Source organism: Labeo rohita, chromosome 22, assembly GCF_022985175.1.
Source record: "Labeo rohita strain BAU-BD-2019 chromosome 22, IGBB_LRoh.1.0, whole genome shotgun sequence".
In the NCBI taxonomy this organism is placed as follows: domain Eukaryota; kingdom Metazoa; phylum Chordata; class Actinopteri; order Cypriniformes; family Cyprinidae; genus Labeo; species Labeo rohita.
In genome coordinates, this window is record NC_066890.1 from 38,428,258 (window position 1) to 38,441,926 (window position 13,669).

At 38.5% G+C, this 13,669-nt stretch overlaps 2 protein-coding genes across 6 annotated transcripts; one reads left to right on the forward strand and one right to left on the reverse strand.

The window, feature by feature from the left end:
- Window positions 1-1,042: 1,042 nt before the first annotated feature.
- On the reverse strand, window positions 1,043-7,813 carry LOC127153930 (uncharacterized). Of its 5 annotated transcripts, none has more exons than XR_007825379.1 (5): window positions 7,602-7,806; window positions 6,632-6,941; window positions 6,161-6,463; window positions 5,957-6,077; window positions 1,043-3,117 (listed from the first exon to the last, which is right to left on the reverse strand). XR_007825379.1 is itself a non-coding variant. In XM_051095247.1 (4 exons), exon 4 carries the CDS (start codon window positions 5,358-5,360, stop codon window positions 4,773-4,775), a length of 588 nt encoding a protein of 195 aa, XP_050951204.1. In that variant the 5' UTR covers window positions 5,361-6,077; window positions 6,161-6,463; window positions 6,632-6,941; window positions 7,602-7,806; the 3' UTR covers window positions 4,713-4,772. The 5 variants fall into 5 exon arrangements, 1 of the variants encoding a protein (XP_050951204.1); XR_007825381.1 differs by lacking the exon at window positions 1,043-3,117 and having other exon boundaries at window positions 4,713-6,077; window positions 7,602-7,698; window positions 7,784-7,813; XR_007825380.1 differs by lacking the exon at window positions 5,957-6,077.
- Window positions 7,814-10,106: 2,293 nt separating this feature from the next.
- On the forward strand, window positions 10,107-13,668 carry LOC127153922 (gastrula zinc finger protein XlCGF57.1-like). The gene is made up of 3 exons (XM_051095215.1): window positions 10,107-10,142; window positions 10,673-10,850; window positions 11,548-13,668. Exons 2-3 carry the CDS (start codon window positions 10,796-10,798, stop codon window positions 13,104-13,106), a joined length of 1,614 nt encoding a protein of 537 aa, XP_050951172.1. The 5' UTR covers window positions 10,107-10,142; window positions 10,673-10,795; the 3' UTR covers window positions 13,107-13,668.
- The last annotated feature ends 1 nt before the right edge of the window (window position 13,669 follows it).

Genomic DNA, 13,669 nt, shown 5'->3' on the forward strand with positions numbered 1-13,669 from the left:
TCGTGCCAAGTCAAACCGTACCCAATTTTCCCATGTCAGCCATTTTGAATTTTGTCAAAATTTTTTTTTTTTTTTATGAACGCATTGCCTTTGTGTCTTTGGCACCTTGCCCTGACGGTACTCAAAAGGTTTGGGGGCAGTGCCACCCTGTGGCCAAAAGTTATTAAGAAATGCAAAAATAAAATGCTAATAACCTTTGTTTACATTAGCCTTTTGTAATGAAACTGCTCTCAAAACATTCCTTGTGTCATGCAACATACATACCAATTATACCATAGTTGGCCAAACTGTCCGCTATTTTGATTAATGTTCAAAACTTTTTCGAACTCCTCCTAGACTGTTGGTCTGAATTTAACCAAATTTGACTCAAATCATCTTCAGACTGTGCTGACAAAAAGTTATAGATTTCGTGTAGATAAACCGTTTTCATACGCCACTACAAATTTGAGGCGTGATGCTAAAATGATTCTGAGGCTGTATCCTTGGAAAGCTTTGACATAATGACACCAAACTTTGTGTGTGGCATTATCACTTCACATTGAACACACCACATCGATTTGATAACAGCACCACCTGTTGGCCAAAAGTCATAACCCATTAAATCATATTCCTAGTGGCCGTTTTTATGATTTTTCACCCATTTTGACTAAAATTGTCTTAAAATGGCTTCAATTAGTAATTGCTTCAAGTGCTCTGATGCTTGCTGCCTTCGTTATCTAGTGCTTGGCCCCGTAATTGCTGCTTGCAGCTATATTTTCTCTTATTATTATGTGTAAAGTATTTTAATACTCCCCAACACTTAATACTTCATCTCTCAAATACATCCTGTGAAACCAACAAGCTTATAACCACACTGTCAAATTAGTGCAGAGACAACAGTGCCATCATATGAGTTAAAAAAAAAAAAAAATTATTATCAATCTACACACAATGTTCATTTAGTCAGTCATCTCTGTAAGGACATTACTGTGGCATAAAGAGACACATATAATCAGATAAAAAGTTTAATTTTCAGCAAATACATAATCAACATGTACAGAAAAATACAAATGAACAAACTAGAGAAGCTAAAAAGGTGGCAGCCAATCAGTATAATATCACATCATGAAACAATCACTGATCTGAATTAATACATCTTAAGGTCATAAGGTCCTTCAATTTCTCAGAAGTGCCCTCTGGTATCCATAAACTAACTTCAACATGGAAACATTAAAGATGCAATACTGAAACCTGGGCATATCTGGTGTCTGAATAGTTTGGTTTGACTGTATTTGTTTGTATTCCGAGTTGCTCAAATAGCAAAACTCTGCGATAGTGTTTTGAGACAGATAACAGCAATCAGAGGAGAGAAAGACGTCAAATTTACTGTCACTCCCATAGATGCTGTATTAGAAACACCCTTGCATTTGCATTAACTAGTTTTTTGTAATTAGGTTATATGATAAAAACTACACTGTTCTATCTAAAATACAAATCATTTTTGCTTGGCAATAATTTTTGTTATGTCGAAATAAATAAAATAAAAATAAAGTACAATTTAAACTAAACAAACCATTAAGTTCAATAGTCTAGAGATGACATTAAGCTGCTATTAAAATGAATCAGCTGTCTCACCTGGGCAGGTACAAACAAGGTTAAGAAACACTGGAAGGTAAAGCTGCTCATGGATGTTTACTAATAGCCTAAGCTAACATAACTAATAAAACAAATAAATAAATAAAAAAAAAGAAAAGAAATTAATTTTTGGTGCAAATCGCACCAAACGATTCACGGTTCATGATTTGGAATGATCCAAGCTGTTTTTGAGTCGACAACTCCTTGATTCAAATGATCCATTTGGAGTGAGTCTCCAGTGAACTGAATTCACAAGTAAGAACCAGAAATCTTGTGAGCGCACGACTGATGCTGCAAAGAGTACGTTACTAATTTTAGGTTTAATTGTTGTAACTGAAAGTCATATTTAGGTCAAAACAGTCATAATAAAGTAACATAGAATAAATAAAATAACTCATGCACGTTTATATTCTCCGCTGCTGTAACGTTAGCAGTTGTATTAAAATTCTGTGCATTTAGCCCTATGTTACATCTGTTTTTATATTGTTCATCAACAGCATACATTTTCATATTGTTTGGATCAACTAGCCGAGTAGAAAGATATGAATGTTTATTCATAACCATACTGAGAACAATTAAATACCGTTAGGCTGATGTTAACTGTTTTTTTTTAGATATAAAGTCCAAATATTTTTATTCAACCAGAACATATGGTGAACTACAGTAAGTATTAAAGTGGGAAGTGATGCCCTCTGGGGGCATTTGGTCAGTGGTGTTTTTTCACCACAGACAAGGTTTGAGAAGAAAAAACATCATTATGAAAATATAATAAAATTTTTCTTAAAATGTTCTTCCTAACTTCAGGCCTTATTGTCATATATAACTGTGATGTGTTGCAGAACTACAAGCTTTAAAACACTTTTTTTTCTTACTGGTAAAAAATTAGATGGTAAAATCTATCAGGTACATCGCAGTGTAAGCTTCACAGTAAACATTACTGCATCACTCTCATCAAAGTAGTCCATATCCAAAAAAAAAAAAAAAAAAAAAAAAACAGATCTTAATTCCATAGCGGTTGTTTTAGGAAAAAACTTTTACTCGAGTAAAATTGGAAAAGTACTTTTACTTGAGTAATATTTTATTGTACGTATCTGTACTTTTACTCAAGTCTTTGATTTGTGTACTTTGTCCACCACTGCGTAAAACAGGAGCTGAATTTAGTTCCAACCATATGCGTATGTGAAAATTTCTGATTTAGATGCGCTAAAATGAAGCATCTTTGCGTGATTCATCTTGTGTCATCATCATAGTTTATAATGGCCATTTCACACTGCACTGACAGACACTGACAACAGTAACAGACAAGTTTGTTGCTGGTCTTGGAACATCTTAGAACTGATGTGCTATGCTCAGTCAGTGTTGGCCTGTGTCGTTCGGGACGGTGTGAGGCCTTAAGCAAAGAAATGTCAACAGTTAATACTTTATGCAATGGGGTAGACAGCTATGTCTCTTGGCTTTGTCTGATCTTCTCCATCATTCTTTTGTGGGAACAGAGACACTCGTCTGGAAGTCATAAGAGAACATTGGTGAAAACGTGAATAAAGGAGAAATATGTAAAAAAATATATAAATAACTGTAAAGGCATCAGTAGTATCGTATGAACACTGGAGCCTCATGATCACGTAAGTATAACTGCATTTTCTTTAAAAGTGTGTATGATGAATGTTAAATAGGGTTGGGTGATGTCTATCAAATTGGCATCAGAGGATATCAGTGAAACAATGTGATAAACGAAGAAATTGGGGGGTGGAGGTAAAAAATGGATTGGCATAGACGAACATCTAATGTTGTAAAATGTGTGGTAAGTACTGCTGCTCCGTAGAGTACAGAGTACATGTGATCACAAATCTTGAAAGTGAAAGTAAAAAGCAAGCGCGCATTCAAAAGTGTTTCAAGATTTCAATCCCCTGCATATTTACAGAAGACCTCAGATTCCTACAATTTATATACAGTATAATATCCTGAGCATAACAAACATATCTTACCATATCCTGAGCTCCCTGTTTACTAACATTTATATCAGCATTTTCCATCTCTTCCTCAGTCTGGGCTGTTTGATTGTAACACATTTCTGAAATTAAATGAACCTGAATCTGATTATAACAAATTGCTAGCACTGTTACAGTTCTGTCTGTTTGTTTTCTTGGTTTCTCCCATTGTCTCCCCCCGTCGATCTGTCTGATTTGGTTTAGTCCTTGTTAGCGTCATCTGGTTCACCTGTCTTTGTAATTAGCACACCCTTTATAAATCTGTCTTTGTCATTAGTTCCTTGTCGGTCTTTATTGTTGGTTTATTGTTTCTACGTGTGTGGATATTCCTGCCTGTTCCTGCTTGTGCTACCTGAAGATTATATTAAATATTGTTGCTTGTTATCTCGTCTCTCGTCTCGTTCCGTCCAGCACGCAGCGACTTCGTAACAGAAAGACCGACCGACTACAGTTTACCCGGCGTTATTCCCCTACGTTTATTTTTCGTCCTTTTTCTCGGTGTTTTGTTTCTGATTTATTATCATGGATCCCGCCGTTAAGATCATTATCCTGGAGCAGGAGAATCGCTCTCTCGAGGACCACAACAGAGACTTTGTGCACCTTGTGCCACACACACACTACCCGGACAGCTGCTTGTGCACGTTCTATCGTGTGGGACTGAACACCACCATCAAGGCGCAGCTGTCCGGGGAGGGTCCTCGAGAGAGCATCGCCGATTACATCGAGTGGGTGCTGGCGTCCTGTGGATCGTCATGGACTGTCGACATCGTCGAGAAGGACGTCAGCCCCACTCAAGACCCAGAGCCCAGCCAACCATCACCCCGACACGCGGAGTATGAGCCCGAGCCCACCGCAGATGAAGAGCCAGAGCCAAGAGCGACAGAGCCAGAGCCTGACACGTCTGACCAGGTGCGAGAGCCGGACACTACTTCCGCGAAGGTGGAGTGCTGCGTGGAGCAAGAGAGGGCTATGGAGAGCCCTGCCCACTGCACCACCGCTGGGGGTGAGCTTGAGCAAGACTCTGGGGATTTAATAGACTTCTTTACTGAATTATCTACCTGTTATGATCATCCTGTCTGCCTGGAATTCCCTCCCACCCACCCACCCTCTTCTGTCTACATCCATGTCTGTCTGGCCACCGCTGTCCCCTGACAGCCCCTCTGCTCACCCTCAGCCCACCACCTGTGCAGTGGGCTCGCCGCGGGTCTGCCAGCTTCCATCGGTGTCAACGCTGGAGGATCCCTCAGCTCCGCCTCCAGCCTCAGAGTCCAGAACTCCGCCTCGGCCCTCCGACCCTGCGGCTCCACCACGGCTCTCAGCTCCCTCGTCTCCACCGTCGCCCGTCGGTCCACCAGCTCCACCGGGCTCCCTCGTCCCTCCGGCTCCGCCTTGGTCGGTCGTCGTCCCGCCATCGCCTCGGGACTCCACTCCTCCGGCTTTGCCTCGTCGCTCCATCCCACCGGCTCTGTTGGGCTCCTCCCTCCCTCCGGCACAGCCTCCATCCTCTGTCGCTCCGGCTCCGCCGCGGACCTCCGGATCTCCGCCTACGCCTCGGTTGCCAGAGCCTAGGGCTTCGCCTTGGCCCTCCGGATCCTCGGTGTCGCCCAGGATCTTCGGCTCTTCGTCTCCGCCTCGGGCTCCTCCGCCAGCTGCTCCGCCTCTGTCGGTCGGCCCCATGGAGTCGTCAGCCCTTCTTCCACCATGGCTCCTCCCTCCATCGGCTCCACCGTGGGTCATCATGGCTCCGTTCTGGGTCATACTAGGTTCCTCCTGCTCCGGGTCCCTCCTGTTTCCTCCCTGGCTCCTCCCACCTTCGTCGCCCCCTTGGACTCTGTTGACTCTGGTTTTTGTCCCCCTTCCGGGGTTCCGTCCTCCGCCGAAGCCTCCTCCCCCATGGACTCTGGTTTTTCTGTTCTTTTTTTTCGCCTCCTAATCCTCCTAATTGTTTTGTTTTCTACGACGCGAGGACGCGCCTATTCGGAGGGGGGCGTAATGTTACAGTTCTGTCTGTTTGTTTTCTTGGTTTCTCCCATTGTCTCCCCCCGTCGATCTGTCTGATTTGGTTTAGTCCTTGTTAGCGTCATCTGGTTCACCTGTCTTTGTAATTAGCACACCCTTTATAAATCTGTCTTTGTCATTAGTTCCTTGTCGGTCTTTATTGTTGGTTTATTGTTTCTACGTGTGTGGATATTCCTGCCTGTTCCTGCTTGTGCTACCTGAAGATTATATTAAATATTGTTGCTTGTTATCTCGTCTCTCGTTTCGTTCCGTCCAGCACGCAGCAACTTCGTAACAAGCACATTTGAGCATATTTTTGCAAGATTATTTTTATGAGCTGTAAGTAATACTTGCACCTTTTTTTTTGTCGATTAGACTTTAAACGGCGACAGACCATCAGCACAACTACAACTATGAAAGCTAACAGCAGAAATACAGATGATGTCACTAGTATTACAAGTGAATGTTGGCGAAGTTCTGCAATGGATAAAGCAAAAGCATCATTAGTGTAGATACACTTAGTATTTATCAGGCAAAGAGATGCTACAAAAGGAACAAACCTGAACATGTCATACAGTGTTCAGTGATGCTGAGGTGTTTAGTCCGGTTGGTGAATGAATAAGCCACAACACAGCTGTATGAATCATCCAGACACTCAATCTCCAGAGGTAGAGAAGGACTGGTATTGAGTTTGGATACACTGACGCTGGACAATAAACTGTTTCCTTTGCACCAGGAAAGAGTCACATTTCTCACATTCACCACTGAACACAGCAGGAGACATTTTGGGACTGATGAGCATCCAGGTGAGGATGAAGAACAATGTGAATAGTCTCTGATGACATTGGGAATGGGAAGGGGAGCTGCAAAACATATCAGAAAAAGTAACATTTATCTATTATTTCATGTATTGTTTCAGTATTTGTTGGTCATTTCGGCTGCTGTATTGTGTATTTCAATTTGATTCTATAACAGAAACATTTCTACATACTCTGTTCAGATTAGAATTGTACATTTGTGATATGACTCACCATACAAAGTAACATTGAATCTCTTCAGTAAGACTTTTGAACAGCTGGTAAAGTCCACGATGTTCAGATCTGATGTTGCTGATGGTCAGAGATCCAGTTTTATTGTCTATATGTAGTTTCTCTTTGAATATCCCATCATTATTGACAAATACAAATTGGTCCCTTTTAATAATTTCTGCTATATGAATACTTCCAAATGTCCACAGAATCTGATCTTCTGTCTGTATTTTAATGTTGGTCTTTAAAGTGACAGAATCTCCCTGAATCACTGGCACTGTCTCTACTCCATGTATCTCAACACCAAATACACCTGAAACCGAGATTTAAAATAAATCAGTAAACAAAGCAAGCATAGCAAATTTGACTTAGCTGAAGAAGATTAGCAAATTTTTTCGGGGGGCATTTTTACGCCTTTATTAAGATAGGACAGTGTAGTTTGACAGGAAGCGAAGTGGGAGAGAGAAGGGAGTGGGTTTGGGAATGGTCCATGAGCCAGGTTTCGAACTCGGGTCGCCCGCAGCGCAATGGCACTATAGCATTTTTTAATTTTTTTTGTTAAGCCAAATCATCCTTTTTACAGACTGCAATGTCGCAATAATAATAATAACAATAATAATAATTTGTGTGTTTGTACAAACAAAATGTACGTTTATAACCATATATTACTCTTTAAAACTGATGTGATGGAATTTCTAAGGCTGATCCCCTTCCCTAAATTTTGTTATTTATTTATTTTTGGAAAGCTGTGAAATCAAAATAAGGAGCTTTTGCTGTTGTAGCAAACAAGAAAACGAAAGTAATATGTTTATGGCGTCTTATACAAATATATGGTTTTTCAAAGGCAACAGTTTTGCAACAGAAGGATTATTCAAATTGTTTCTAACTTAAAAAAACTGATTCGAGATTCAGAATCATTCAGAATTGGTGTCTCAACATTTCAACCGCATTCATGAAATGAAATTCGACTTACCATACAACAGGCACAAGTAGATCAAAACAGTCTCTGAAATCATTCTGGGAAGATGCCTGAACAATCCGTGATAAATAAAGCCCTCATAATGCACAGTCTTCTTATCATGGAAACAGAGCATAAACGTAAGATTTTATGAAAACATATAAACTGATTAATTTCAATATTCTGAAAATGCTTACGCCCCGTAGAAGGAAGAAGTAAACGCTGGCACTGACATACCTTAAGTAAACCTTGACTTGTTGCCAACTGAACTTTGCTTCTGTTGATTACCTCATAAAAGTGTGCGCTGAGGCTCTGCTGTCTTTCAGTGGTAGTCGTTGGAGATGACTTTTAAACAGAAGCACTTAAGCACTGTAAAAGGTTTTGCCACAGACTTAAAGGGGAGGTGGGTGGTATCCTGTGGCACCTGTGAGCAGACCAGGAACAGGCAGGAGAATCAGAGTACTGATTCAAACAAAGTATCTTTAATAAAGAAAGGAAAGGAAGTGATGTGTGGCCAAGAATGGTGATGCATACTCAGAATTTGTGCTCTGCATTTAACCCGTCCAAGTGCACACACACAGTAGTGAACACACACCCGGAGCAGTGGGCAGCCACTTTGCTATTGCTGCGGCGCCCGGGGAGCAATTGGGGGTTCGGTGCCTTGCTCAAGGGACTCACCTTGTGGTATTGAGGATGGAGAGAGTGCTGTTTTCCCTGCTGGACCTGGGACTCGAACCCCTACCAGTTAGGCCACGGCTGCCCCTAATAATAAACTCAATGAAACATATGAGACAGACAAAAACACTCTTTACCATAGACGAGAATGGAAAAACACAGGGAGAACTGAGGACTTAAGTAACAGACACAAATGAGGATAACTGAGACAACAGAATGAACTAATCAGAACACAGGGAAAACTAGGTTACATAGAAGAAAACAAAACCCTTTTGGACTGTTATGATAGTTATTGTTTAATCTGACTTTCCTCCCCCCTCATACATGATCTAGTACTTACACATTAACTTTTCTCTCTCAGTCTTTATAAAACAGGCTACATGACACAACCTCTGTGGGCCTTTATTTTTGATGAGTATTCTTAATACAGCACATTTTATAGAGTCTTTAACATGTAATATTTCCTACATTTAAACTCGTTTAACAAACGTGTTAGTAAAAATCTAATATTTAAATGAAAAGTCTAAACAACCAACTCTATCATCCCGTTTTGACCGTAACTGAGCTGGATGGAAATGTGAGCCTCAGAACGCTGCGTTTCACTTATAGCCCGGAAGATGCTGTGACTGATTCTCATTTGTTCATAAACAAATAATGCACAGCATTGAGAATATATTTTAAGTCATTAATCCCTTGCTTGCTTTTGTATTCATACTCCCTGTTCTGTTCATTTATTGTTTCTGTACTTTACTGTCAGACTGAACAACGCGACTAAGGCCAAGCTGTCAAGAGAAGGTCCTCGGGGGAGCTTCGCTGCATTTGTGGAGTGGGAGCCAGTAAACTGTGGATCGTCTTTTACCATTGGCCTAATAGACACAGTAGATTGATGAACCTTCCAGAGGATGATGACAAACATTTTATATCAATAAACGTAAAATCAAGAATATATTAGAAATTATGGTTTAAAAGGTTACATGTAATGATTACTGTTATGGACAATGAATGATTCTGAGAAACTGCCACAAATATATTAAAAAAGTAGCACATTAAAAAATAATTAACATTCACAAGCACAATGTTGTAGTTCACATTTAGGAATAAATATGAACCTCCAGAGTTAGAAGAAATCAAAGATGACTGCATAGACTACCCTCTTTGAAATATATTTATAGTACGTTTATTGTGATAATCACAGACTCTCTGTTCTACACTACTCTCTGATAATCATAGAAACAAATTTATTTTCTATAAAAGATAAAAGCTAGATTTAGTGGTTGAGGAACATCACCCGAGGTGCATATTTGGTAACAAACTTCATGTCAGAACTGGAGAGTTGCTCACAGACTGAAAATATTTATTTATTATTATTATTTAAAAACTATAATAAAGGCTTAAAACTAAACTATTGTATTCATGTTACTTGTTCATAGCCATGAGATGTTGCTACAATTATTGTTGCTCTCAACAATATATATATATATATATATATATATAATTTATGTTTAATTAAATGTTGCAATGCATATGTACTTTAATAGTTGGTTCTTTGCTAAATTACCATAGTCATTGGTTCATGTAGTTTATATAGGCTAGTATAATATCACTGATCTAAAACATTCTAATAAGCAACTGCAATTACATATGGAACGTGTCACAATAAGGTGTTGAGCAATAAAATGACTCTCCCACATAAATGGGAGATATATATTGGACTCTCCCATATAAATCAGGATGAAAACAACATCCACGTGTCACACACGTAGTGTCAATGGTCCATTCAGCAAATAGGTGGCGGTATTGCACTCATGTGTCTATGATCCGACGTAAAACAAAAAGACGACGTCACCACTAGCGTCATCAGTCAGCGTTGGGTGTCCTGAGGTAAGACGGTCAATACGCGGTGCTTCATATTACTGTACAATTATAAAAACAGTCTGTTAATGCAACATTTTACGGAGTCATTCTGTGTCTTTTTATGTGGTACAGCGCTATTTTTGCGTCTTTTCTGGCGTCTGCTGTCTGAAATAAACATTCAGCCTAGCAGACAACAATATGAGGAACTAATGCGAAATACATTTAAGATGTATGATTTTGTGTTTTTATGTTCGTATGTTTATTATTTTGATTATTTGGAACAGTAATGCTATTGTTTTTTGAATGCCACTCGATCAAAAATCAAAGTATGATCTGTGAGGGCAATTAAAGGGAGTCGAACTTGATTTGTTTTTAAACAAATTCACTTATTTTACGTATTTATTATTATTATTATTTTATTTTTTATTATTATTTACTTGCCTGTGGGTTAATTATTTTTAACATTATCTATTTTGCCATGAATAAGCTTAATTGTAACACTCAATTTTTTGATAAAAGCATTGATTTGATAGCTGATTTATTTTTGATTTCGGCAGTTCTGTTGCTCCCACCACACTGCAGTTCATCTACAGTTCACAGCGGTTCACCAATAAATGCTGGAATGTTCCTATTAGCCTAAAATGTGAAGAAGATAAAGTTTGTGAAAGAAAATTGAAATCATGAATGACCCAGAGCCCTGCGGAATAAAACAGGAAGATATTGAACAACAAATAGGTTGGTGTTTGTTCTTAATTCTTTAATAAGGTTATAATACTAAAAGCTGCAAAGCCCCTCCAAAAATGTAATAAAATAATATGAGCAGTTGATGTCTTTAACTGTTGTTCTGAAAAAACAAAAAAAAACAAAAAAGTTAAATGCAGTTTTGAAATATTAGTCTTTAATCTCTAATTCTGATATCTTGTAAAATTCTCAGATTGTTTAAAAATCATAAAAAGCTTTTTTTTTTGAAAATGACGTTTGCAAAGATAAATGTGATGAAATTAATTCAATGAAATAACCTTGACCATTTAAATTATAAAATATTATTATAATCTTACCATTTTACTCTTTTGAAAAGCTTTTTTAATCTGCAAAGTCAATGACTGATTGAAATTTTTGTTCAACATTTCAAATAAAATCAAACTTTCCATTTAAATGATAAAATATCTGTGTTGTTTTGTTTTATATTTATTTACAGCTGTTTGACTTATTTTACTCTTTTAGTAGTTCTCAAAAAAAAGTTCTATTCGTGCCTGCAATATTTAAAAATAATAAAAAATAATTCAAATGAATGCATTATAATGTTCATATTTCTAAAATTCAAGTTTTTTCCCTTTTTCACAGTTCTTTCTTTGATTATTTCATTTAATTTATTTAATTTTTTTTTTTATAACCTTTCAAAAAGTTTGAACTTTGTTTACTTTCATTTTAGACCTGATTGAAGAGAACAAGGAGATTGAAGAGCTCATTGAAGCGGGGGATAATCAGGTCAAAACTGAAGATACATCATGGAGTCCCTCATTGAAAAACGACAATATATGTTTCACTTGCCCTCAGTGTGGAAAGAGTTTCTCATGCAAGCAAAATCTTGACCTTCACATAAAATTTCACCGTGGAGGGAAGCCATATGCATGTGATGAGTGTGAGAAGATTTTCACAATAAAAGGAAACCTCACTGAACACATGAAAATTCACACTGCAGAGAAACCACAAACATGTGACCAGTGTGGGAAGAGTTACCCACAAAAACGAAACCTTGAGGAACATAAGAAAATCCACACTCTGGAAAGGCCATACAAATGTGATGAATGTGGGAAGAGTTTCCCATATAAAGGAAACCTTGATGAACATATGAGGACCCACACAGGAGAGAAGCCGCACAAATGTGATCAATGTGGGAAGAGCTTTGCACAAAAAGGAAACCTTAACGTACACATGAAAATCCACACTGCAGAGAAGCCATACACTTGTGATCAGTGCGGGAAGAGTTTCACACAAAAAGGAAATCTTAATGAACACTTGAAAGTCCACACTGGAGTGAAGCTGTACACATATGATCAGTGTTTAAAGAGTTTCACACAAAACGTGCCTTTTAATGATCACAAGAAAGCTGCAGAGAAGCTGCACACGTGTGATCAATGTGGGAAGAGTTTTTCACAAAAAGGAAACCTTAATGAACACATGAAAGTCCACACTGGGGAGAGACCATTTGCATGCGATCAATGTGAGAAGAGATTCACACACAAAGGTAACCTCAATGAACACTTGAAAATCCACACTGGGGAGAAGCCGTATGCATGTGATCAGTGTGGGAAGTGTTTTGCACATAAAACAAACCTTAACGAACACATGACAATTCACACTGGAGAGAAACCACACACTTGTGCTCAGTGTGGGAAGAGTTATGCACGAAAAGGAGCCCTTAATGATCACATGAAAATCCACACTGGAGAGAATCTGCACAAGTGTGATCAATGTGGAAAGAGTTTCAGAAAGTCGGGCGTTTTTAAAGTACATCTGCTTACTCATTCTAGAGAAAGAGTATTTAGCTGTGATCAATGCGGTAAAAAGTTCTTTAGGGCAGATTTCCTGAAGGATCACTTGAGAGTTCATACTAAGGAGAGGCCTTATGTATGTTCTTTGTGTGGAAAGGGTTTTAGACAGATGGGTACTTTAAAAATACATCAGAAAAGACACAGTGGTGTGAAGGATCATGTTTGCTCTGAGTGTGGGAAGACTTTTTTTACAGATGGTGCACTGAAAGTGCACCAGTCAGTTCACACTAGAGAAACACCTTACAAGTGTTCACACTGTGACAAGAGCTTCAAACGGTCTGAATATCTAAGAATACATGAGAGGATCCATACTGGGGAGAAGCCATATCACTGCCCACCATGTGGGAAAAGTTTCACTCATTTTTCTTCTCTAACCAGTCATAAAAAGAAATGCATGTCTGAAATTACAGCAAGTAGTTCGAGTTCTGACCTGTAAGACCACATCAAACAATTCAATTGCTAATTTATTTATCAAAGATTATTAATGAACTGATTGTTGATTATTTCAGATGAATATTTTTTCCTATTAATCATTTTATTAACATTATTATTTTGCAATTCTATATTTTAATATTTTTTACTCTTTTAGTTATTACCTTTCTCTCGCAATGCTTGCTATTGTAAGAGATAAGAGAGGTTTTTAACGTTGCAGGACAATGTTGCAAAGCAGTGCTCTTATTGTTTTTGGTATAATAGCACTTGTTGGATTTGTACTGGCCAGACTAAGTCTGAGCTTTTAGACACTGGCATTATAATAAAGTCTGAGCATTGAAACATACACAACTATGATTGTTCAATAAACTCTGGTCTTTGTATTGTCATCACTCTGTCTCCTGTTTCAGCTCTTACCTGTCTTTCTCAGTCAAACTTTCAGGCTGATAGAAGAGGGTTAATAAAGTTTTGGGTACCAGACAAATCTTTCTTTTCAGAGGTTTTGCTAGTTTTGAACACCAGACAAAATAAAATAAGATATTTTCTGACAGGGATCCGGCATCAGAT